Genomic DNA, 24,410 nt, shown 5'->3' with positions numbered 1-24,410 from the left:
TAAACAGCCTTGCATTCAGCTCATTGGCTGCTGTGATTTGGTTTCTGTTTCCACCCAGTTGGTGTCAGTATTGGTTTGAATAGCAACTGTAGTTCCTGTGGACTGACTGCCTCGTCAGTCATCTGTAGACCAGGCATCTACAGATGACTGGAATTTACTGCACCCCTTCCCTGTAGGCACTAGGAGGCCACCGCAGAAATGGGGTGGGGCATCTGGAAGATTTGCAAGGGAAGGAGGCCCTGTGGCAGAGGGAGAAGAGTCAGGTCCTCCAAATCTGAAATCCCTGCAAAGGCTTGCACCTCATTCACTTTCTGGGAAGTGGGACAGTCTTGTTCCTTAACAGAAAATATGAGCAGGACAATAATGTGTAATGAGATTGAATAAGCAATTAAAGCTCCCAACAACAGAAAGTCCAGAACCAGATAGCTTCATAGGTGAATTCTACCAAACATTCAAAGAGGTTTTAGTACCCTCCTTAAACTCTTCCAGAACACAGAAGGGGGTAAACTTCCAAATTAGGCCAACGCCAACTTGACTGATCCCCAAAACAAAGACACTGAATCAGTCTTCACTATTTTCCACATCTTGGCTCATAACCTTTAATTGGTTAATACATTACTTGGAAATATATTTTTCTAGTGTTAAATAATGTTTGCATTCTTTGATTTCTTATTTTGTTGAAATTGATGTGTTAGTGTTAAGATTTTTGCAGTTATATGATAACTGAGATTTCTTGTTGCTGTCTATGTATGTCTAGTTTTTGTGACAAGATTATCCTAACCTCACAAAATAAGTTAGTTTTTCATACTCTGGAGTATTTATATAAGGTAGCAATTTTCTGTTCCCTAAAGTTTTTGCAAAATATGTTTGTAATATCATTGAATGCCTTTGGGAAGTTACCCTGATCTTTCCATTTCCCATGTGGTTAATAGTCTATTTGTTTTCCAAGTTTCTTCTGCTTATTTTTGTGGTTAACAACTTTATAAAAAAAAGATTATTTTCATCTTGGGTTTCCAATGTTGGAGCAAATTATTCATAGTTTTATGTCATCTTTTTGCATTCAATGTCTATGTTTTATATGTATCTTCTCCTTTTTAAACTTAATCAATAATGAACTATTTTGCTAATTTTTTTTAAAGAAACTTCCTTCTTGTCCTGAGCAACTCCATTTCTCCCTATGTGATTAATTTTTGCCATTATTTGTTTATAAGTCAGTATTTTATTTTTAAAGTCTTTTTAGGTTTATTGAAAATTTGGGTAGAATACGAAACATTCACATATACTTTTTCTCCCTCCCTAGCTGCACCTACATTATTTCTCCCCCCATTCTATCCCCCACACAATTTGCCCTATCATTAACAGCTTATATCAGTGTTGCATATCTGTTAGAATTGGTGAATCAATATTGATATCATTATTATTAACTGCAGTTTATAGTTTTTATTAGAGGTCACTGTATTGTAGAGTTCTGTGGGTTTGAAAAATGAACATCGCTATTTATCAGATAATTTCTCTGCTCTAAAATCCCCTTGTCCCTCCCTTGCTCCCCTCAACTCCTTGCAGCCACTGATCTTTTATTGTCTGTATACTTTTATCTTTCTAGAATGTCATATACTTGTAACCATACAGTATGTAGAGTATGAGAAAGAAGGCTTCTTTCTCAGCAATAGTCATTTTAGATTCCACCATATAAATCCTCCATATAATTTAAAACTATGTTGTTAATGGAATGAAATTGAAAGTTTATAAATAAACCCAGTCATCTATGACCAACTAACTTTCAACAAGGGTTCTAAGACATGGGAAGAAGAATAACATTTTCAAGTAATAGTGCTGGAATAACTGAATATCAAAATACAAAATAATGAAGTAGAACCCCTACCTTATACTAGTCATAAAAACTAAATCAAAAGGGATCAATGACCTAAATATTAAAGCTAAAAAGATAAAACTCTTAGGGGGAAAAAAAAACATAGATAAATCTTCATGAACGTCAAGAATATTTGGAAAACATTTTTAAATATAACACCAACAGCATAATCAACAAAAGAAAAACATAGACAAATAAGGTTTCATTTAAATTTATATCTGTACTTGTGTGCCAATGAACACCATCAAGAATATATGGGGGGGGGGACTAAGTGAGATTCAAAATGTAATACTCAGGATAAATATCAAAACTGATACTTAATACTGATACACAGGTATATTGCCAAGAATATATTAGAATTAAGAATTGGTATAAATACCAGTTTCAAAAAAGAAAACCTGCAGCTTTATTGAGGTGTAATTTATAAAACATGCATTTTGCTCATTTAAACCATACAGTTCTGTAGTTTTTGGTGTATTCACAGATGTGTGCAACTGTCATCACAGTCAGTTTTAGAACATTTTCATCACCTCCACAATAAGCAGCCTCTAATCTGCTTTCACCATCATAGGTTCTCACCCATCCATAGGGCTTCCTGACACTGGTTATGGAAGGCTGTTTAGTGACTTTTCCTAACTACTTTCACAAATATAGCATTCCTTGTTATGTAGGCATACTGAAGACTCTGTTCCGTGATCTCAGGATCAGCTAGTGACCAGAGCATATTTCCTTAAATGCCAGAGACAAAAAGGGCTCAGAGCATATTGGCTCTGAGTAAAGCATTCCTTCAGTGCTAACCCAACTACAATTCTGCCTTAGCTTTCTTGTTTAGTGGAACACAAATATCAGTCACTCATCATTCCTGCTCCAGGTAGCAATGATGGGGTAGTATATATCTTTGAATGCTTCCATCAGAAGCTACCTATAAAGTCATTCCAACCTGAGGGGAAAAATTTAAGGTTAGACACTATGCTGGTTTTGTAGGCAACCATCAGACATGTCAAATGCATGACCACCGTTTTTGAGAACATAGTTCATGGAGCATGGCCCATTCTTTACAAGGCTGCGCCATGATGGGACTTGGAGATGCTATCTAGGCAAGTAGGCAAAAATGACAAAATGCTTTCTTACCATAATTCAGCTGTCTATTTATTAAGCACTTCTGATTGACTTAGATGTTAATTAGAATCAAGTGAAGAACATATTGATCAGGTCAGTTTTTGCTAGCTTAATTCTTCCTTTAGTGAAGAGACCAATTCTTGGAGCTCCTTCCTCTGGTACTATTGCTGGTTATTGTTACTTCTGCAAATAGTTTGGGAAATCCACTGTCTGGATAAAGTTTGTATGTTCTCCCCAAGCCTGCATAGGTTTTCTCTGAGCCTGGTTTCCTTCTACAACCCAAAGATTTGAAGGTTTGGTTCATTGTCATGTCTAAATTATCCCAGTCGAGTCAGTGTGTATGTATGTGTGTATGTGTGATGACTATGTGTCATCGCCACTAGCAAGAGAAACAAAAGACACATGGCATTATCTCAATCTAAAAAGCTGCTGCACAGCTAGTGTTAAAATCAAAGGCAGTTGGCCCTCCCTGGTGGCGCAGCAGGTTAAAGCACAGCACTAAGAAGCTAAAGCCACTTCCGCATGAGTTTGATTCCCGCCTGCCCTGGAGGTGACCACATGGCGTGGCAGACCTCTCCTGACCCGCCCGCTGCTCCCCTCAGCAGTGTACTTCGTCGATCTGCCTGTTCTGCTCCCCACTCTGTCTCTGGTGAAGCCTCTCACCGCCCCTGAGCCTCTGGCCTGTACCCCAGTTCTATATGTACAAATAAATAAATCTTAAAAAAAAAAAAAATCAAAGGCCGTTGCGCCTCCCTGGTGGTGCAAAAGGTTAAAGTCTCAGCACTATCAAGCTATCACCAGCCACTGCAGCCTGAATTTGATTCCCTGCCGGGGAGGTGATCCACATGGTGTAGCAGACTTCTCCTGACCCCCCTGCTGCTCCTCTCAGCAGTGTACATTAGTCAATCTGCCTGTTCTGCTCCCCACTCTTGTCTCTGGTGAATCCTCTCATCCTCCACACCTGTGGCCTAGACCCCAGTTTTTGTATGTATAAATTAAAAAAAAAAAATCTTAAAAGCAAGTCTACCGTATTGTAGAAAATATTTGCAACCATGTATCAAAGGGTTTTACTCAAAATATATAGATAACTCACACAACTCAGCAACAACAAAACAAAACAAAACAAAATATGGTTACCACAAGGGAAGGGAGAGTGGAGCAGGTTAGCAGAGGCTGATTGGTCAGTGGTGGCTGGTAAGTGGTCATTTGGTGGTGAGAATGGTGTGACAGATACAGTCATAGTGAAAATGGTACATCTGAAACCTGTAGAGAGTGTAAATAGTGTTACCTCACTAAAAATGTTTTCTAGTTTTAAGAAAGTTTATTAATGACTTAGATGTGAGGTGTGAGGAAAGGAGAGCAAACTAGGGTGCTTTCTAGGTTTGTATCCTAGACTACGACAGTGCCAGCAAGCACAGGGCAGGCTTACTATCAGCTAGGACAGACAGATAAAGGGGAGCCCGGGAGCCCTCAGTGACCTTTTTTTTTAAGATTTATTTATTTTTTAAATTTATGCATATTTATTATGCATATGTAATACAGGCTAGAGATACAGGTACAGGCTAGAGAACTGAGGTACAGGCTAGGTACAGGGTGTGAGAGGATTCACCAGAGACAGAGTGGGGAGCAGAACAGACAGAATGACTGAAATACACTGCTGAGGGGAGCAGAGGGCTGGTCAGGAGAGGTCCACCACACCATGTGGATCACCTCCCTGGCCGGAGGGTAGCTCCACAGTGCAGCACTTTAACCTGTTGCACCACCAGGAGGGCCCTTTTTCAGGCTTTAAAGCTGTTTCTATGCCAATTGTTGTGGGGCAAGCCTGCAGGCTGGTAAGTCAGGAAGCCCTCCCAACCTCCAGGGAATCTTCATTCTTTCTCTTCCAGCTCTCTCTAGCCTCTTCCAATGGCCCCGCCTCTCTGTAGTCATTCGCCTGCTGGGAGCTGTTCAACCATCACCTTCCGCCTTGTCTCTGAGTAACACCACCCTGAGAGCCTCAGCTTCTAGGCTCAAATGTGCCCACTCACGCCCACATCATACTCCAGGTGTCCACGATCCCAAGCGCCCCTTGTGTAAACACAATCAAAGTCACTGGTAATGGCCACAGAGGCCAATGGCATACAAACCTGACCAATTCACTTACCCTGCAACAACCAAAAGGACAGTGGGAACACTTGCAGGGATAAGGAAGATTGGGGAGCAAGAAACTTGGACCAAAAATCTTCTTTGGGTCATATTAAATTTGAGATGCTTGTTAAACATTCATGAGGAGATGTGAGGCCAGCTGTTGAACATGTCTCCTCTTCATGGAGTTAACGGGCTGAATGTGAGGCGATCTAGTTTCCTTCAACTATGCTGAAAACATCCAACAAAGTGCATCATGATGGATTTAATAAATTAGAGTGTACTCACACAATGCTATTGCATGAAGTGGCATGCATAGGTGATTTTTAGTTGAAAAAAGATGATAAAAAGTGCATATGGTTTGCATCCGTTTCTGACTATTATAATACATACACATTTCCTGACAGGCTAGACAGTACGCAGTGGTTACCTCAGATCTTGGGATTTGGTGCATTTTTCTTCTTTTTAAATCTCGCTGTTGGTTTAAAATGTCTTCAGTAATCATGTATCTACCTGTGTAATTTGTCTCGTAAAGAAAATCTATTCCAGCTGGGGAATCTGACAGGTGAGGGCTATCAAGGTGGTGAGGGTGGAGATGGACCAGATGCAAAGTCGGGAAGGCGCAAGATGAGAGGTAGGGGCGGAGGGAGCCGGTCAGAGGGCGCCGCCCCTGCGCGTCACGTGGTCGCCGACCGCCAATGACCGCGTCCGAGCCCACCTTAGGGACGGGGCGGGGCGCCCAGCTGGCGTCACCAGGACAACGGGCGTTGCCGGCGCCTTGTGACTCCGGGCTGTGGGCGCGCTCGCGGCTCTTCGGCCATGGTGAGTCTGGGCCGGGTGCCGCCCGCCCTTCCCCGCCGGAGCTGTGTCCCCGCGGGGTCGCCCTCTAGGTTCGGCGGTGGCTCAGGGGTCGCGGAGAGGCCAGGCCCGCGGCCTGCGGGGCTGCGGGACAGGGTTGGGCGGGCCCGGGGAGGGGGACCCTGGGGGACCTGGAGCCGCCTGCCTGGGGTTATGGTCACGCCGCGTTAAACGCTGTTGAATGTATGGGTCACAGTTGGGTCACCTCCCAATCCCCCCGCGCCGTAACAGACACATTGCCGGTGGCCTTCAGGACGGTGTGACGCTCTTTGGCCACGAGAGCCTGGAAAGCCACCCGAGAGGGTGTGGTTTAAGGAAAAAAGGATATGTCTGAGTAGCATATATGTATATCTATATAGATAGGTAGATGGATCTCCACGCTCGCACCATTCCACTCTGTGCTTACTGTCTTGTTTCTGTGCCTTTGTATAAAAAATAACATCATAAATATTGCTTTTAAATTCTTTCTGACAGATTTTTTTTTTAGCATGTGGAAATTTTACATTTGTCATTTTGGTGATCTCCCCTGTCCTGTTTAGACAACGGAGGCAGTAAGCTGGTGTTTGACCATAGCACTCTCACTAAGGGGTTTCATTAGTAATTAGTACATGGTAGCTGTCTTCATTTACCACCTTTATGCAATAAACTTGAGAACGAAATGGGCATATATCACTTGACCGCCTGGGGCCCCCCTCTTCCCCCCCCCCCACCCCTTTCAGCTCGTTTTGCAAATACGACTTGAAGATTCAGCTGAGATGTTGTCTTCAGTAGACATGATTCTGAAATTGCCAACCAAAGGTGTGATTTCTCCAGAGGCCTCCAAACGGTGTAAAAGAATGGAGGAGCTGAGCCCTCTGCCTGGGGACACACCTTTGGTATAGGTAGCTGGAGCAGTAGAGCTTGATAATAAGGAAATGCCGGGTTTTGAGAAAGTGGTCTTTTATCATCTGTCATTTAGTATAGGCTCTTTATGGTCAAGGATTAGTGGAACTGCTGATGAGCTGAGAATGCAGGGTGCTCCCAGGTGGCAATGGCCTTCTGGAACGTTGAAGATGTGGGACTCTGGCTGGCTCTGGCTTTTCATACTGAGAGGTATGGTAGTAGAGAAGATTTGTGGCTTGTGTCTCTCCTTGATTGGAAAAACACTTGCCAGGTGTGTGGCCTTTGGCGGCAGGAAGAGAACACCCACAAGTAAAAGACATGGCTTTATGTATGTTTCTTTAAGTTCTTTAAATTTAGGTGATAGATTATGAGGCAGGCAAGGTTTCCGAAAATGAGTATTATAGAAGTCTAAGCTTCTGTAATATTGAATATTGAAATGACTTATTTTCATAGGTTACATTAAGTAACTCTTAAAATTACAGCAAGGAGGGGAGACTATTCAAAAATTTCACAGCTCTCTAAAGGCCTCCTGTTGTCCATTCTTCCTTATTTTCATCCACTACTTCCATCCTGACCCACGGTTTATCTTGACTCATATTACTTCAGAATTTTACTAATGCTAAGATAAAAGCTTTATAGTCCACTTTTGTATTGTGGTTATTTTGCTGAACTTAGAAATGCTTAATTTTAGTGTGTCTTTAAAAAGTTAACTCTTAGGAACTTAACTCAAGGCAAGTGGCTAATTGAGTGATAAATGGATGCCTGGGCTACGCGGGAGGTGGGGAATGGTTGGCATCGGTGGGGAGAGTGAAGAGATAGCCTGTCTGATCCCCCAAATTGTAATCCAGATACATTACACTTCACTAATTACATTAATTAAATAAATCTTTGCACGTCATCAAATCTAAACATACTGTTACAGCTTGATTATATAAACAGCTTCACATGCATTTGGAACTCTGCTTAATTATTTCTCAATGAAAATTTCAACTTAGCTGCTTGTTTTGTTGCCTCTATAATTAAATGACAGCTGACATTTATGGTATACTCTGTATGAGACACTTTTCTAAGCACCTTGTGTATAGTTTTTCTTTCTAAGGATTTATTTATTTATGGATACAGAACTGGGGTACAGGCCAGAAGTGCAGGAGCAGTGAGAGGATCCACCAGAGACAGAGTAGGGAGCAGAATAGGCTGACTGACGAAGTACACTGCTGAGCAGGCGGGTCAGGAGAGGTCTGCTGCGCCATGTGGTCACCTCCAGGGCTGGGGATCGAACTCATGCCGAAGTGACTTTAGCTTCTTAGTGCAGTGCTTTAACCCGCTGCGCCACCAGGGAGGGCCCTGTGTGTAGCAACTCTGTGGGGAAGATAGCATTACCCATTATTTTTTAAAAGATCTATTTATTTATGCATACAAGAGCTAGGGTATAGGCCAGAGGTGCAGGGTAAGGGAGAGAAGTCACCAGAGGCAGATTGGAGAGCAGAATAAGTGGATTGACTGAAATACACTGCTGAGGGGAGCAGTGGGTGAGACAAGAGAGGTCTCCTGCACCTTGGGTCACCTCTCTGGCCGGGGATCGAATTCATGCTGTGATGGCTGCGATAGTTTCTCTCTCCTTGTGCTGAGAGTTAACCCCTCTCGCCACCAAAGAGGCCCTATCCATTTTAGAGATGAGTAAGTTGAGACACAGAGATGTACAGTAACTTGGCCGATCATCCAGTTGCTAAAAGTGAATGAGATTTCAAAAACAGGAGGTTTGTCTCAGAGTCTTGTTAGGTAGTTAATTGGATTATACTGTACTGTCTAGTTATATGTTCCCCTACTATCTGTTCTATATTATGTCATGTATGTTAGGAACTTACTTTCCTTTCTTACTTGTACTTTTATGTTGAACACTTGTGAATACGTGTCACTGGCTTATGTGCTACAGAACAGAGTAGGACTGCCTTGCCTTTTTTCCCCTCCCCTACAAGGTGAAATAAGAAAATTCATGAAGACATGTTAGTGCATTAGATTCAGACTCAGTTATAATAGCATTGAAAGTTCCTCCTGTCACTTTATCTTCAGGAATTGGCCCCTCTTTTTCGTGAATCACAGAAATCAGTGTTTTCTATGAAGCCATTTAGACTTGGGAATGAAACTTTTTTTTTAAAAAGATTTATTTATTCGTACAGAACTGGGGTACAGGCCAGAGATGCGAAGGGTGAGAGGATTCACCAGAGATAGAGTGGAGCACAGAACAGGCAGATCGACGAAGTACACTGCTGAGGAGAGCAGTGGGCGGGCCAGGAGAGGTCTGCCGGGCCATGTGGATCTCCTCCGGGGAAAGCGGGGATCGAACTCATGTGGAAGTGGCTTAAGCTTCTTTGTGCTGTGCTTTAACCCGCTGTGCCACCAGGGAGGGCTGGGAATGAAACTGTTTTTAAAAAATAAAATGTTCTTTTTGAGATATTTCCTATTAGTACTTTCACATTTGTTTTAGTTTCATGTTCTAAAACTATTTTTAAAGTGACATCAAGTCATTGGGTAAGCTCTAACTCATACAGCTCTAAATATGCATTAGGATACCTGTTAAGTTTTTGATATTGCTTACTTACTACTTAAGCTGTGACACAGATTGTTTTAAAATATAAAAATAGTTTTCCCTTGTTATTTCATTTACTTGCAATTCCCCCCAATGTTGGGACATCTTTTTTTGTATTTGTCTGTGGTCAGTAACTCCTGAGAGGTGTTGGCAAGCACTGGGTCGGGGGAAAGATTACAGTGAAATATATCCAAGGTTTATATGCAGTTTTAGTCTATCACATGGTATAGTTAAAAGAGCTTATATAATTATATCTATATTATGTAATGAGATCTATGTTAATATATCACCATAAGAGAGTTCTCTGTATTTTCCTACTCTTTATAATATCGGTGTCTCTTTTGTCTATACTAGGGTAGAACAGAAATTACAGTAATTGTAGCAAATCTCTTTCATCAAACTTTTCCACTGCCCAGTTTGGGCTAATCACTTCATGTTTATCTCATTTAACCCTTTCAGCATCCCAGTGAGATTGAGGTTATTTGGTCAATGTGGGTGATTTTCACCAGACATTACATGTCGGTGTCAGCTTGCCCAAGGTTGTATAGCTGGGAGTGACAGAGTCAGACTTGAATTCGGCCCATCACTATTAAATATACCATGAGTTTTTTCAGAACTAAGGATTGTGCGCTGTGCCTGGTATTTTACACCAAGATTAAGAGTCTTAGTGATCAGCTGAGCCTGCCTTTTTTTTTTTTTTTTTTGATGATTAGCTATTATGACATCTTGCAGGATTTACTTGTTGCTTTTTTTTTTCTTTTCCAACTTCAGACAACTGAATTCATATCTGGACAGTGCTGACTTGGTTATGCTCTCATCTCTGCTTCTCCTGTTGCATTCTGTATCTCATGTCTGCCTCAGTTACTGCCACGTATAGCATTGAGCTGACTACTACAGAGATGAGAGCAGGTGGCTGTAGGGAAGCAGAACAGGCTGTTCTTGAGAAAGCTCTTCTGGAGCTTCCAGGGTTCAAACTCAGTTTTCTGGGTTCCCAGTGCTGTCCAAATAATTGTGTCTTCCCATTACATTTTGTGTCCTATAATTTTGTGTCCAGCAAATACTTGTGTGCTAAATGTGGGTCATTGTGCTAGGCAGTGGGTATTCTGCAGTAAATGAAACAGACAAGGAAGGCTCTGCCCTCATGGGCTTTCACCTCCTAGGAAGGTAGTAAAAGGTGCTCTGAGGAAAAACAAAACATGATAAGAGGAAATTTAGGTAGGGTGGGAAAGTGGGTGAGAGAAGAGAAGACTTGCTTTTTTTTATAAATATTTATTTTGCATACAAGAACTGGGATACAGGCCAGAGGCAGGGGTGGGAGTGAGGGGTGGGGGTGGTTGTGAGAGGAATCACCAGAAACAGAGTGGGGAGCAGAACAGGCAGATTGAGAAAGTACACTGCTGAGAAGAGCAGTGGGCAGGTCAGGAGAGGCCTGCCACACCATGTGGGTCACTCCCTGGCCTGGAATCGAGTTCTTGTTGCAGGGGCTGCTGATCGCTTCATAGTGTTGTGCTTTAACCCATTGCGCCACCAGGGAGGCCCAGGAAGACTTGCTTTTTAATGTGGAAGGTGAGGAAGACCTCTCTGATGAGGTGACTTGAGCAGAGGATATATCATGGGGCTATCTGGAGATGAGAGTCTTCCTTTCAGGAGAGAACATAAATGCAAAGGTCCTGGGGCTGGTATGTTGGAGGAACAGGAAGGAAAACAGTGTCTCAGGAGTAATATAGCAAAGCATATTAGGAGATAAGACCAAAGTAGTCATGGAAGACAAGTTATGTAGATTAAAGCACTTTGCTGTTTGCACCAAGGGCAAGTGACTATGGGGGAAGAAGAGGAAAACATAAGGTGACTATATGACTATATTTCATGAAGGAGCATCCTCTGCTGTGTGGAAAATACATGAAATAAGACTGAGGCTGCAAAGGACAGAAACAAAGGGACCACAGGACATTATTGTGGAAATCTATAGGGTTGCTAATAGAATTTAAAAAAGAAAATGCCAAGGATAGTTACAGTGACTTGAGCCAGAGCCAGAGGAAAGAGTTGTCATTTACCATGAAAACTGGGAGGAGTAAGTTCAGGTTAGGGATAATGAAAGCAGGACTTTAAGTTTGTGATCTTTACAAGATGGCTAAAATCTGAAGACATATGTTAGCACATGATTATGCTTCTAGAAACAGTATGGAGTGATATCCAGGGAGGGACCCCAGCATTTAAGGGGTGCATAAGGGTCCCGACATCCACATGTCCAAAGGCAAAGGAATCACACACAGTGAAAGATTTTTAATAGAATTGGTGTGTGTGGGAAGGGGACCTGAAGTTGGGGAGTGGGGGAAGAGATTTCCTTAAGGTGCAGAGGGTAGTACTGGAGAACAGATGCTAGCTGGTAGCCAGATCATAAAACAGGAAGAAAACTGTCACAATTTGGAAAGCTGGCGGCTAGTTACAACGTTGTAAAGCTCAAAGTGCTCTGTGAAGTTGTGTCAGTGTTCAGACTGTCAACATCTCCTGAAGGTAAAGTTCTGATTTCACCCTAACATAATTCTAAGACAATTTTGAACTGAGTCCAACTGGTGCTACAACAAATCTCAAAGCCAGCTGAACATCAAACTAAAAGGATTTAGTTTTTCTCATTCCTACCTTAACCCAATGGAAGGGTCAACTGCCCTTTATTGGAGATACATTTTTTTGATATATAATATTTGACATGAAACAACACATTGTAAACATGCAAAGACACAGGACATGTGAGCCATAGTCAGGAGAAGAGATAACATCGTTGTTGGTGCCCTAGGTGTTGAACACACTGATGAACAGATAGAAAAGGAAGCTGGAAAACTTTATAATGAGCCAAGTGTTAATGCTAGCAATGGTAAATGTGATCTCAGAAAATTACAAATTCACTTAATGACCTTACCAGCAAACTGGCACATCAGTAAACCCCAAGTGGGAAAAATATAACAAAATCTCAGCTTATACACATCGTTGCCAAATTGGCAAAAATTAGATATTTTAATGATGGAAATCCTAAAAAGAGATAAAGAAAGACAACTATGAATTGCCTTTCTTGGTATCTGATGAGTTGACATCTTATCTGCCAATGCAGACCAGAGGACATAACTTCTTATTTTTTTAAAGATTTATTTGTGCATATAAGAGCTGGGGTACAGGCCAGAGGTGCAGGGGGTGAGAGAATTCACCAGAGGCAGATTGGGGAGCAGAACAGGCAGATCTAAAATTCACTGCTGAGGGGGGCAGTGGGCAGGAAGGAGAGGTCTGCTGGACCACGTGGGTCAGCTCCCTGGCTTGGGATTGAGCTTGTGCTGTAGTAGGTGCAGGTAGCTTCATAGTGCTGCGCTTTAACCAGTTGCATCACCAGGGAGGGCCCGAGATAGGATTCTAATTCATAAGTTTTACATTAGTTAACTAATCCTGTCAGTGTGCGTTGAGAAGACCATTCTTTCCCCAGTCTTGTCAAAAATCAGTTGTCTGTAAATCTATGGTTCGTTTCTGGATGCTCATATTCTATCTCTTTGATCTATTATGTGTATCCTTATGCCATTAACACAGTTAACTTTATTTTATTTTTAAAGATTTTTATTTGTATATAAAAGAACTTAGGTGTAGGCCAGAGATGCAGGAGATGAGAGTATTCCCCAGAGAGACTGGGAGCAGAACAGGTGGATTTACTGAAATACACTGCTAAGGGGAACAGCGGGCAAGACAGTAAAGGTCTGCTGCGCCATGTGTGAGTCAGCTCCCTGGCTGCCATTGCAGCAATCCGATCGGGCTGAGACTTACCCCTCTGTTACCAGCGAGGCCCTCCACCCCCCACCAATTACTATAACTTTCTAGTAAGCTTTAAAATCAGGAAATGTGATTTTTCTTTTAAAGATTATTTTGATTATTCTGTGTCCCTTGATTTCTATATGATTTTTAGTATCAATTTTTAAAAAATTTTCCAAGAAAAGGCAGCTGGAATTTTGATAGGAATTTCATTAAATCTGTGAATAATTTTGAAAAGTGTCATTAACTTAATGCTATAAAATCTTTCATGGACATGGAGTGTCTGTTTGCTTAAATCTTTAATTTCTCTCAACAATGTTCTGTGCAGGTTTTCAGCATAAAAGTCTTGCACTTCTTTAGCTGTTCATTTTTCTATTAAAAAAGATTTATGTATTTATGCATACAGAAATGGGTACAGCCAGAGGTGCAAGGGTGGTGAGAGGCTTCACCAGAGACAGAGTGGGGAGCAGAATAGGTAGATCAACAAAGTACACTGCAGAGAGGAGCAGCAGGCGGGTCAGGAGAGGTCTGCTGTGCCATGTGGTCACCTCCTGGGCAGGCGGGGATCGAACTCATGCGGAAGTGGCTTTAGCTTCTTAGTGCTGTGCCTTAACCCACTGCGCCACCAGGGAGGGCCGAGTGGTTTATTTATTTATTTTTAAAATTTATTTCTTTGTACATACAAGGGCTGGGGAGTGGGGCAGAGGTGCGGGGGTGGGCAAGAGGATTCACCAGAGACAGACATTGTGGGGAGCAGAACAGGCAGAACAACTGATATACACTGCAGGAAGGAGCAGAGTGCTGGACCAGGAGGGAGAGGGCTGCTGTGCCGCATGGATCAGCCCCAGGCTGGGGATAGACTCTGTCCTGAAGCGGCTGCAGACAGCTGCCTGGTGCTGAGAGTTAATAATCCCTTGTACCACCAGAGAGACTTGTTTAGTTGCTTATTCCTGATGCTGCTGTAATGAAGTTTTCTTAAATTCATTTAAAGTTTATTCACTGTTAATATATGGAAATGCAGTTTATTTTATGTAAATATTTTGTATATCAGTATATTATATACTGCAATCTTGCTAACTCCTCAGTTCTACTAGATTTTTTGTGGATTTCTTAGAATTTTCTAAATACAAGATTGTGTTATATACGAATAGAGGTTATTTTGCTTCCTTTCAAACAGGAATGCCTTCTATTTTGCTTTTGTAATACCCTTGACTAGAACCTTCAATAAAGTGTAGTATACTAATGGCTGTGTATTGCCATTTTTATGAAGTCGTGATAGGATATAAACAGTGTGTTGGCTTCATGAAATTATATCTATAGGGCAGTGATTGGGGTCATTTTGTTCTAAGAAAATGTAATTTAATTATTAATTGAGACCACTTATATAATCCCTTTTTCTTCCTGTTCAGGTTTTCTCAAATAATGATGAAGGCCTTATTAACAAAAAGTTACCAAAAGAACTTCTCTTAAGGTAAGTGTAAGTAAACTTAAATAGAGAATTAAGATTTGATTCAGTCAGCAAGTTCCAAGACTATCTTCTTTCTCACTGTGAGTCCATAGCATAGAAAAACAGACAGAATTAGCCTAACTGACTTTTTGTTTTTGTTTTATAGAATGCTGTTCAGCTTGTTGTTAAATTTTACTTGGTCTAATCCAGAATGTACTAAGTATGTACATAGCATTGGTCTGGATTCTTTTTGTAATGTGGTAAGTATTGTAATAATCTTCAGTAGGTGCCATTGTTTGGGTATCAGTAGATAATCAATGTAGTCAGTAACATGAAGAGAGATGATTATTAAGGTTGTGAGCTGCTAAAGGTGAAACATTTAGATATTTTCTGATAAGTCAGTTTAAGATAAGTACAGTTATATGTTCTCCTGAGCACTTAAAATTGAAATAAATGCAGCCTTCCAAATTAATGTTTTTATTTTATGAGAATTTTGTGCTTAGTGACAGTGAATATTATAAAGCAGGTCTTTGTCCTTTATTTCTGCAATCATTGAGCATATAGTAAATGTTACTTTGCTTGTCATTTTGCTAGGTAAAGCTGTCAAGCCATATTTGTTGACTTGAGGCACAGCGGTTTCCTTTAGCACTCTGCAATCATCAAAGAAATCTTTTTTTTGGTTCAGTTGTTATATTTTAATTATCTACTAATAATATAGATCTATTAATAATATTTTAATTATCGACTACTAATCTTTGACATTCCCCAAACTCTCTTATCACTGATTTTACGTAAAAGTCTTTATGATCATATCAGTATGGCAAACAACTGACTCAGCAAAGCCAATTTATTTACTTGGAGCCTTGGTAGGCTAGCCTGCATGGTGATGCTGCCACATGGGCAGTTGTGGCGTAGCAAACATTTTGACCACAGAACTCATTTGATATTGCATATAACATTATTGGGAAATAGTTGACATACATTAAACATTGACTAGGTGATTTATTTCCTGGAAGTACTAAGATTCACTTTTATACTGGGGAGATGAATTTGAGTGTAAGTTTTGTTTACTCTGTAAAGGCTACAGATTATTCACTGTTGTTGTCCTTAGTATGTTAGACCTTTTTTCTATAGTCAGAAATTGGGTGAGGATTTAGCTTTATGTGGTGATCACATTTCAGGAACTTGAGAGTATCTGATCGTGTACTATTTGGTACTCTTGTCATGAGCTCATTTTACTAACTAAAAAAGAAAATTAACTCATGACAGGAGCTTATCAATAGCAATGATGTTTTATTTCAGTAAAGAAAATGTTTGGATACAAGAAAAACGTTGGTGTTGTACAACATTACAAGTTTAACAGTGTTAACCAGGAAGGGAATGTACAGCTGTCCCATAAACCCACAAGATCTTGATAAGCACAGGTAAACTATTAGAACAATATGGCAGGGTTAGGGTGAGCAGGCTATCACTATACACAGAATACAATGTGGGTGGTGTCTCCTAAAATTGTATAATGTTTTATCCTTAGTCTGAACATTTTTCTACTACAGACATAAAACTGTAATATGAATGTATCATTCTTCATCTGGGGATTCATAACCAGTTTCAGACAGACCCATATTAATTATTCAACACTGGGCTGTGATTAAACTCCATCCTTTTGGTGAATACTGATGCAGTCTGTGATTCAGGGCTACTAAATTACTTTTTTTTTTTCTTCTTATGTCAGATAGGGTTAACTACTTAGCCATGGGACAGTTTTTATCAGCTGCTCCCCAACCCCCAAAAAAGAACTGCATCCCTTTCTGTGATAGTATACTTTCTCAACCATTGTCTTAGAAATTTTATTTCTTTTAAAGATCTGTGGTATACTCAGTCGTTACGAATCCTGGAGGTTGTCATCATTAGTTACAGCTTTTGAATTATGCAACACAGCTTCATACATAGACCATTTTCAAGAAATAATTGCCACTTGAGCGCAAATATTTATAACATTTCATAGATTTGCATTCCCACTTCTGAGGATTTAGTTGGGAGTTTGTAAGGGAATTTAAATTTTAAAGTACTGCTACTACAGGCATTCCCTTGTGCATTTCAAAATTAACTGTGGCCAACTATGGCACTTGAATTTTCTCGGCCTTTAAGTCATGCTTGCCAGTTTACTGTCGGTTTTATATTCACAAAATAGTAGCTCTCTCCTTTCCTAAGCAAATGTTGAAGTAGGGTTTGAACCAGATTACAGAAGCAACCATCTTCATCATTTAGTACTACAACACAGTGAGTGAGTTCCCACCTCCTGGAGGTTATGTGCTGATTATTTTTGCTCAGTTAAATGAAGTCTTCATAATTTCAGACTGACCTAGGCCTGCATTTTTGCTTCATATCGTGTGTAGTCTTTGTGTCAGTGCAGACTGCTGTTTCTGTTTTCACTGAATTCCTGTTCACCTTCAGTATTAATTCAATAGGTGTGAAGTCTTTGAGTTTGATATTCTTGTTCACTTACTAGCCTGTCATTTTGCTCTTAGGTCATTTTGATGTATCTTTACCACCCTCTTAATTTCTCTACTAACTTCTATTTATCACAATGAAGCTACGCTTCTCTTTTGGATCTGTTAGGAAGCATAACCTGGAATTGTGAATTTCTTTTCATCTTTGAACATTACTTTGTATCCCCTCAGAAAAGTCTGAGGTTTTTCCATCTGATTATTTATTACTAATTTTAAGAATCCTATTTCATTGATTCACAGATTCCTTCTACTGCTCATTGTTCATTTGTTACTTAACAAGTTTTTTGCAACTTTACTCTTCTACAAAACTTTCCCCATAAGTTCAAGGTATTCAGGTTCTCCCTCTCTATTCTTTACCTTCACACAGTTCAACAGATAGCTTGTAAGTTTGTTCTTTCTGGAGAGTTTGTTATATAATTCATATAACAATGGGAATATTTAATTTTTGTGATCTGTATATTATTAGTGCATTGGGTTTTTCTTACATGTTTTTGTTTATATTACTTTTGGAGCAGACTTTTTGGGTTGCTATTTCAGCCCTAACCATTTACCAATTGTGTGAGTTTAGTTAAAGTTGCTTAAATTGTTTCATATTTAATCTCACCTGTAAAACAGGAATAGTAAAAGTTCTTTCCTCATGTGGTTATTGCTGACTCTTAGAGTACTTCATGTTTAATGAATAATGAAAAATGTTAGAACTTTTGTTATGAAATAATAACAAAATGCTTTCATGATGCAATGAATTTGAATAGTAACAGTTTGTAAGCAAGCAGTCCTGATAATGGACCTTAATAAATGCTTATTGCTATTAATAAAAAAGTGTTAAGAACATGTAGCCTAATGATTCATTTCATCTACCAGTACTAATTCAGTCTCAATGGAAACCGCATTTCCATCTGATAGTAAACTGACAGCTACTAGGTCTTTGGCAGATTAGCAGTGGTGGTGTGACAACTGGCAGTTACTTGTTTCATAAAATAGCAGTCTCTTGGAATGAATTTTTGTCTTAAGCCTATGTGAGTTTGGCCTCAAACTCAGACTATACATTTTAATATTAATTTGTTCAGCCTACAGTTTTTACTTCCCTGAGGTTGCTTTCAGATGTTAATGATGGAGCAGAAAACATGTAAACTGCTTCTCAGGAGATAGAGACAAACACTAAATATTTTAGAGCACACTAACAAGACAAAGCTCTTGTTAGTACTAAATAGGAAAGAAACCTCTTATTAGACACATTTAAAAATTTGAAATCACCGTTATTTATGTGATTTTTCTCTCCTTTTTAAATTTATGTGGATAGATGACAAAATTAACTACTTACAGTGTTTGTTAGCTTGATGAAGGAAGATTTGATTGCTCCAAACAAGAGAGCTGAGCCTAATAATTCTGGGCAATACAAAATCAACTGCACAATTACATAATTTGGCAGTTAGTGGTTAGCTAAAGGGAAAAGTATAAAATGAATAATGTATACATTTTCAAATTTTCTTTTCTAAAATTTCTAAGTGCATGAAATTGAAATTTCACTCCAAAATGAGTGAAAATAATTGTTTCTTGCTGTAATCATTAAGTTACAGCCCACTAGTTATGTTTAATCATGGGACCTTGGGGAGCAGTGCAAGTAAAGGGCTCATTCCTGTTTGGGGCATCATTGAGTGGGTGTTCCTGCCTGCTAGTTGGTTTCAGCACTCCATGGACTTTTTCAAGGATTGGTGCCTTCATCTCCTGCTGTCTGTGATTCTTTATAGATATTCCAAAGCAGCTTAACAGGTAAGATGCCATTTGGAGTAGGCTGTATATTGCAAATTCAAGTTTTAGCATAATGCAGATTTTTTTGTTGTTGTTCAAGTTTTTTTTTTTTTTTTCCTTAAAGGTTTGTTACTGTGGTGTTTACCTTTTCAGGAGGCAATACCAGACTGAATTATTGTATATAGAAATCAGAGGAAGAAACTTACAGGCCCCTCCTTTCTCTGTACTTCTATATATCATTAAGTACTGTTTCAGCCTTGGCAGCTAAGTCCAAAATCATGGCAGAAGCACATTTTCCCTAGTTTAGATTGGAGTTATGCTTACATGTTGAAACTTTAATGATACCTTTGAAATTTTAATCTACCCTGAAGTGATATAAAACACCAATAAAGTTCCATACACAGCAAGAATAGACATTCTGCTTCAGAGCTTGATCTCTGGAAAGCTATATCGGAGACTTATTTTTTTTAAATAAATGTTGATTTACAAAATTGTGTATGACTTAAAAGTGTAGGTTCACATCCATTCAGGTCACCGCACCGCATCCACCATCAAAGCCAATAACTGTTTATTGCAGATCATTAGACCTCTACCCCATTGTGTTCCTTACTCAACCCTTACCCTCTGGTAACCTCAAATCTAAAGTTAAATTTCTAGGATTTGTTTTCATTTAATTTGTTTCTACTTTTGTTTCTCTGTATTCCACGTGAGTGAAATCATCCAGTATTTTTCTTTCTCCTTCTGATTTATTCTGCTTCCTTGTTGATGTGCCCACTTAGGAGAGGGGGCTATAGTCTGTAAGATTCAGGGGAATAGAATGACACTTCTTCATATGTGTGTTACAGTACCACACCCACCATCAGATCACCCATAACCCTCCAGCATAGAACTGGACCCCTTCTTGGTTTGTGCCCATCTTTTCGCCTTCCCATCTGATAAACCTCAATTCTGCAGTCATATTTCTTGGTTTAGTTTTTTTTTTGTTTTGTTTATTTCACTATACACAGAAAATGAAGAATCTGGTATTTGTCTTTATCCTTTGCTGCCAATTTGTTTTTAGATTTGGCAATATATTATATGCATATTATACTCCTTTGCTGCAAAGAATATTATCAATATTTGCTGCAATGAATATTATGCAAGGAATACTGTCCTGATGTATCAATCCCTTAATGATTATATAATAACCATCCCTTTTTCCTGTTACTATTTTTTTAGTTGGAAATCTATTTTATCTGATAAGTATAGCTGTTCTTGCCTTTTTTATGGTCCAATTTGGTTGTAGAATTGTTTTACAACTATTAATTTTGATCCTACATTTCCCTTTGGAGTTCATGTGGGCCTTCTGGAGACAGTAGAAAGTTGGGCTTTATAATCCAACCTGTTACTCTATACCTTTTGATTGTTGAGTTCAATCCATTTATATTTAGGGTGATTATTGATAAAGGAGAATTTGCTACTGCCATTTTGTCTTTAGTTTTCTGCTTCTATTTCCTATTCTATTTTTTTTTAGTAGATTTTCTTTAATTTACATAGGCAAATTTGACATTCCTTGTAAGGATGGTTTAGTGTTTGAAAATCCCTTCAGTTTCTATTTGGGAAGACTTGTTACTCCTTCATATCTCATAGTGCCTTCTAGGATGTAGTATTCTTAGCTGGGAGCTAACCCATTTTGAATATGTAATTCCATTCTCCCTGCTAATATGGTTGCTTCAGAGAAGTCTAAAGTAAGCCTGATGAGAGTATTTTATAAATTACCTACTTCTCCCTACTTCCCTGCCCCTAGCTGCCTCAATACTGTCTCTTTTTTAAATACTTGGTAGTTTCACTACTGTGTGTCTTGGTGTAGGTCTCATTACATTTTGATAACTAGGTTCCTTTAGCTTCATGAGCTTGTTATTTAATTCCTTCACTAGGTTTGGGAAGTTTTCCTCTTATTTTTTTAAGGAGGCTCTCTGTTCATCCCACTTTCTCTTCCTTCTGTGATACCCACTATCCTTTAGTGTCTTTACTAATGAAGTTAAATAGTTCTTGAAATTCTACAAATGTGCTGAGAAGAGCTAGTTTATGTTTGTGATACCACCAGTATCTCTCCTTTTGGGGTTTAAGACCATAGACTCACCATGTGTCTGCTGTCAGTGCACTTACCAGTCCTGAGTTGTGGAGAAGGGAATGTGCAGTATGTAGCACAATCTCTGTTCTCCTTACCAGTGATCTGGACTGTTTGGAGTATTGCTGTCCATCTGCACATTTCCCCACAGTGTAGGTATGTGTGTTCACACTGTTTAGCTCCCCTTTCACCAGAGGCCCTGGCTGAACTGGCAGTCCACTAATGTTCCCCAGACCTGGACTGCAACCCCTGGGCACCCACCTCATGTTCATTGTGACTTTCTTTTCTGTTTTCTCTGTTACAGACTTTGCTGATCTATGATGTTTGAGAAATGTTCTGTTTCATCCCTAGCTACAGTGTAGTGTTCGTCTGGTTGATTCTTAGATGATACTCTTGGGAGCAAAGCCAGGGAATTCCTCTTCACCATCTTAGTTCATCTTCTCAATCCAAAGACCTACTAATTAAAACCTTCTTAGTTACAACAGAAGAGATTGATAAGTATGACTCCATGAATACTAAAATACAGCAAAATATACCATACCAAAGATAAATAGCACAGTGGTAGCACAGTGAAATAATTAGGATGCACATAATTAACCAGAACGATATTCTTCAATGAACAGGGAAGAAACTCTTAACTTATTAAGATGGAATAATTCTATTTGACAGTGTGCAGAGGGTATGAACAAAGGAAGAAACACAAATGGCATGTAAAGTCATAAAAAAGATGTTCAACCAGTCAGTTCTTGTCTGAAGACTGTCCTCCTACGTCTCAGGTATCTCTTTCAACAAAACTGCCCCTTTGAAAATCAGCCCTCTGCCTGCCTCTATCTGTGCAGATGCCTGTTTTTTTCCTTTTTCTTTTCTCTAATAAATTTGTACATTTAAAATGCAAAAAGAAATGTAAAACCAGGTTCTTATTTAAATTTACATAAAAATAAATAAATAAATCTTTAAAAAAAAATAATGAGATACTAATGGTCTGGCTACTAAAAGCGAGAAGTTTGATAAAACCAGGTTTTGACAAGGAGAGATATGACACTACACTGTAGTATACTTCAGAGGTGAGAATAAACTGTGGAGCCACTCTGATGAAAAATTTTTTTAAAAAAGCAAAAATACTCTTTTTTCACAAATTACATTTGCAGTAATCTACTAATAGATGCATATGTGAAGATGTGTAGAAACATACTGAAGTATATATACATATGTTATTACTGAAGCTTTTATAAAAAGAATTGTAGTTAAATTGGACTACACATATTTCTTGGTTAACTGATCAATGTGTTGCCCTTTCCCTCTTCTGACCACCAAGTTAATATTTATGAAGAACTTTGTATTTGATTCCTGGGTTAAATTTTTTTTTTTAAATCTTCAATGTATTTTGACTAAATAATGTTTACTATTGCTCTTGTACTAACTTTATTAATAAATGATAAACTTGTTAACAAATAATTTTGTTCAAGTATTTTTATGGGATCTTCTAAGAGCTATTTTTAACTGAAAAATTTGGTGCAAAGAGTGATTCTTGTTATATTTGGCAGTTATTTGTTTTGTGTATTCTACTCTTTGTATATGTAAAAATTCACTTTCTGTTTTTTGATGACTATAGAGTTTTATTTATTTATAATGTGTTACTATGAACATCTTTACAGATGTCTCCTGGTTGAGAAATTTATCTTGCAGTAGAATATTATAAGCTATACCAATGTTTAGGCCTTCATAGTACTACACGTAGTTTTTTCAAAAAGTTTTTTTTCCAAAAACAGTTTTATTAGTTTATATAGTGAATAGGAGACACAGTTGAGTCACTCCTTTTTAACATTTAGTGTTGCCATATGTCTTAGTTTTTATTAGAGAAACCTAGAATGACATGTCATTGTACTTATCTATAGAATTTTTCTAAATTCTGGTTATGTTGTGCTGTTTGTTTTTCAGTTACATATATTTCCTCTGTGAAATGCATGTTTATTATAGTTTTTGCCTATTGGGTTGTTTCTTATTGATTTGTATATTCTTAATGTAAGTTTTGCACAGAGATTAATGTTTATCTGACCAGTATTTTCTCCTAACTTGTAACTTATTTTGTCATATTTTTAATCCATATTTTGATTAAGGCACTTTAAAATAGTCAAATGTTACCCGCTCTTTCCTTTGTGGTTAGTATTTTTAAAATTTTCTTTAAGAATGTTTTCTTTCTCTCAAACACAGAGATATTAATATATATGCACATATATATTTATGCATATATATAAATGCATAAATATATATGCATATTTATATATATATTCTTCTTCAGCTCCATAGTACAGTAGTCTAATGTTGGAAAATGTCACCTTTCCCATCAATCAGTTGACTTATATTTTAAAAATAAATTTTTCTTTTTCTAGGAACTCAATTTGCATCCTTCAAAATAATGCATTAAAGTAGAAGTAAATTCATCTGTTTAAGTCTGTTGAATTTTCATGAAGTCATTGATCTTCCTTTTTGACCATATTTTTTTGTTAAAATATCTTTTAAAATATAGCCAGAAGTATGAGAAAATAATAATAATAATGAATAGTTATATACCAGAGACAATTTATGGGGGTGGAGTGGGGAATGGGATAAGAAACAGAGGGGGGGGGGAGGGAAATGCACTGGACTTTGGTGATGGTACATAGGTGATTTGGTGATGGGAAGCCCAGGGGGATTACAACTGAGATGGAAAAATGCACAAAATGATGTAAAAATAAACTATTGTAGTATTAAAAAAAGATATTTATATGAAAAAAGATACTTATATGTAATATATATGTGTGTGTGTGTGTGTGTGTGTGTGTGTGTGTGTGTGTGTGTGTGTGTGTGTATATATATATATATATAGCCAGAAGTAAAATACCTATTTCTTATAAAAAATATGGTTACAAGTTTTAATAATGCTCTAACTTAGCTCTAATATTTCTTGAAAATATGGAAGGTTAAAACTGAGGTGTAGCATTCATTTAAGCTGTTTACTTTCTAGAGTCCTTTTGAAAATCTTTTCTTTGAGATTTTAAATTAAAAAGCATAATAGTTTCAGCAGGTGAAACAATAAAGATGCATAAAGAAAATTATAAATCTCCTTTTGACACACCTCCACTGTCATGTTCTGAGGTATCAAGTGTAAATAGCATTTCTATATTTTCAAAATATTTCTGATGTAAATAACTGTTAGTACTACCTCATAATTGCTATTCAGTGAATCCTTGCATGGGTCTAATAGGAGTATTTGCATGTGTCTAATAGGGTTAGAGTATAGTGAGAAAAAGGTTTGTACAGTTTCAGTTTCTTCATCTCAGCATTTTGAATAAATACACATTTGTCTCATAGTTGAGCTCTTTGAAGAT

At 38.5% G+C, this 24,410-nt stretch overlaps 1 protein-coding gene across 1 annotated transcript in view; it reads left to right on the top strand.

Annotated features, from left to right (window-relative positions):
• The first annotated feature begins 5,867 nt into the window (after positions 1-5,867).
• FBXL2 (F-box and leucine-rich repeat protein 2) overlaps positions 5,868-24,410 on the top strand; it is a 52,219-nt gene continuing 33,676 nt past the window's right edge. Inside the window, exons 1-2 of the mRNA XM_004676341.2 lie at positions 5,868-5,935; positions 14,636-14,697. Of these exons, the coding sequence (XP_004676398.1) occupies positions 5,933-5,935; positions 14,636-14,697 (65 nt within the window). The 5' untranslated portion in view covers positions 5,868-5,932. The remainder of the gene's footprint in view (positions 5,936-14,635; positions 14,698-24,410) is intronic.

Source organism: Condylura cristata, unplaced genomic scaffold, assembly GCF_000260355.1.
Source record: "Condylura cristata isolate star-nosed mole 26May11 unplaced genomic scaffold, ConCri1.0 scaffold00004, whole genome shotgun sequence".
NCBI classification, from domain to species: domain Eukaryota; kingdom Metazoa; phylum Chordata; class Mammalia; order Eulipotyphla; family Talpidae; genus Condylura; species Condylura cristata.
This window is presented reverse-complemented; position numbering and strand designations above follow the sequence as displayed.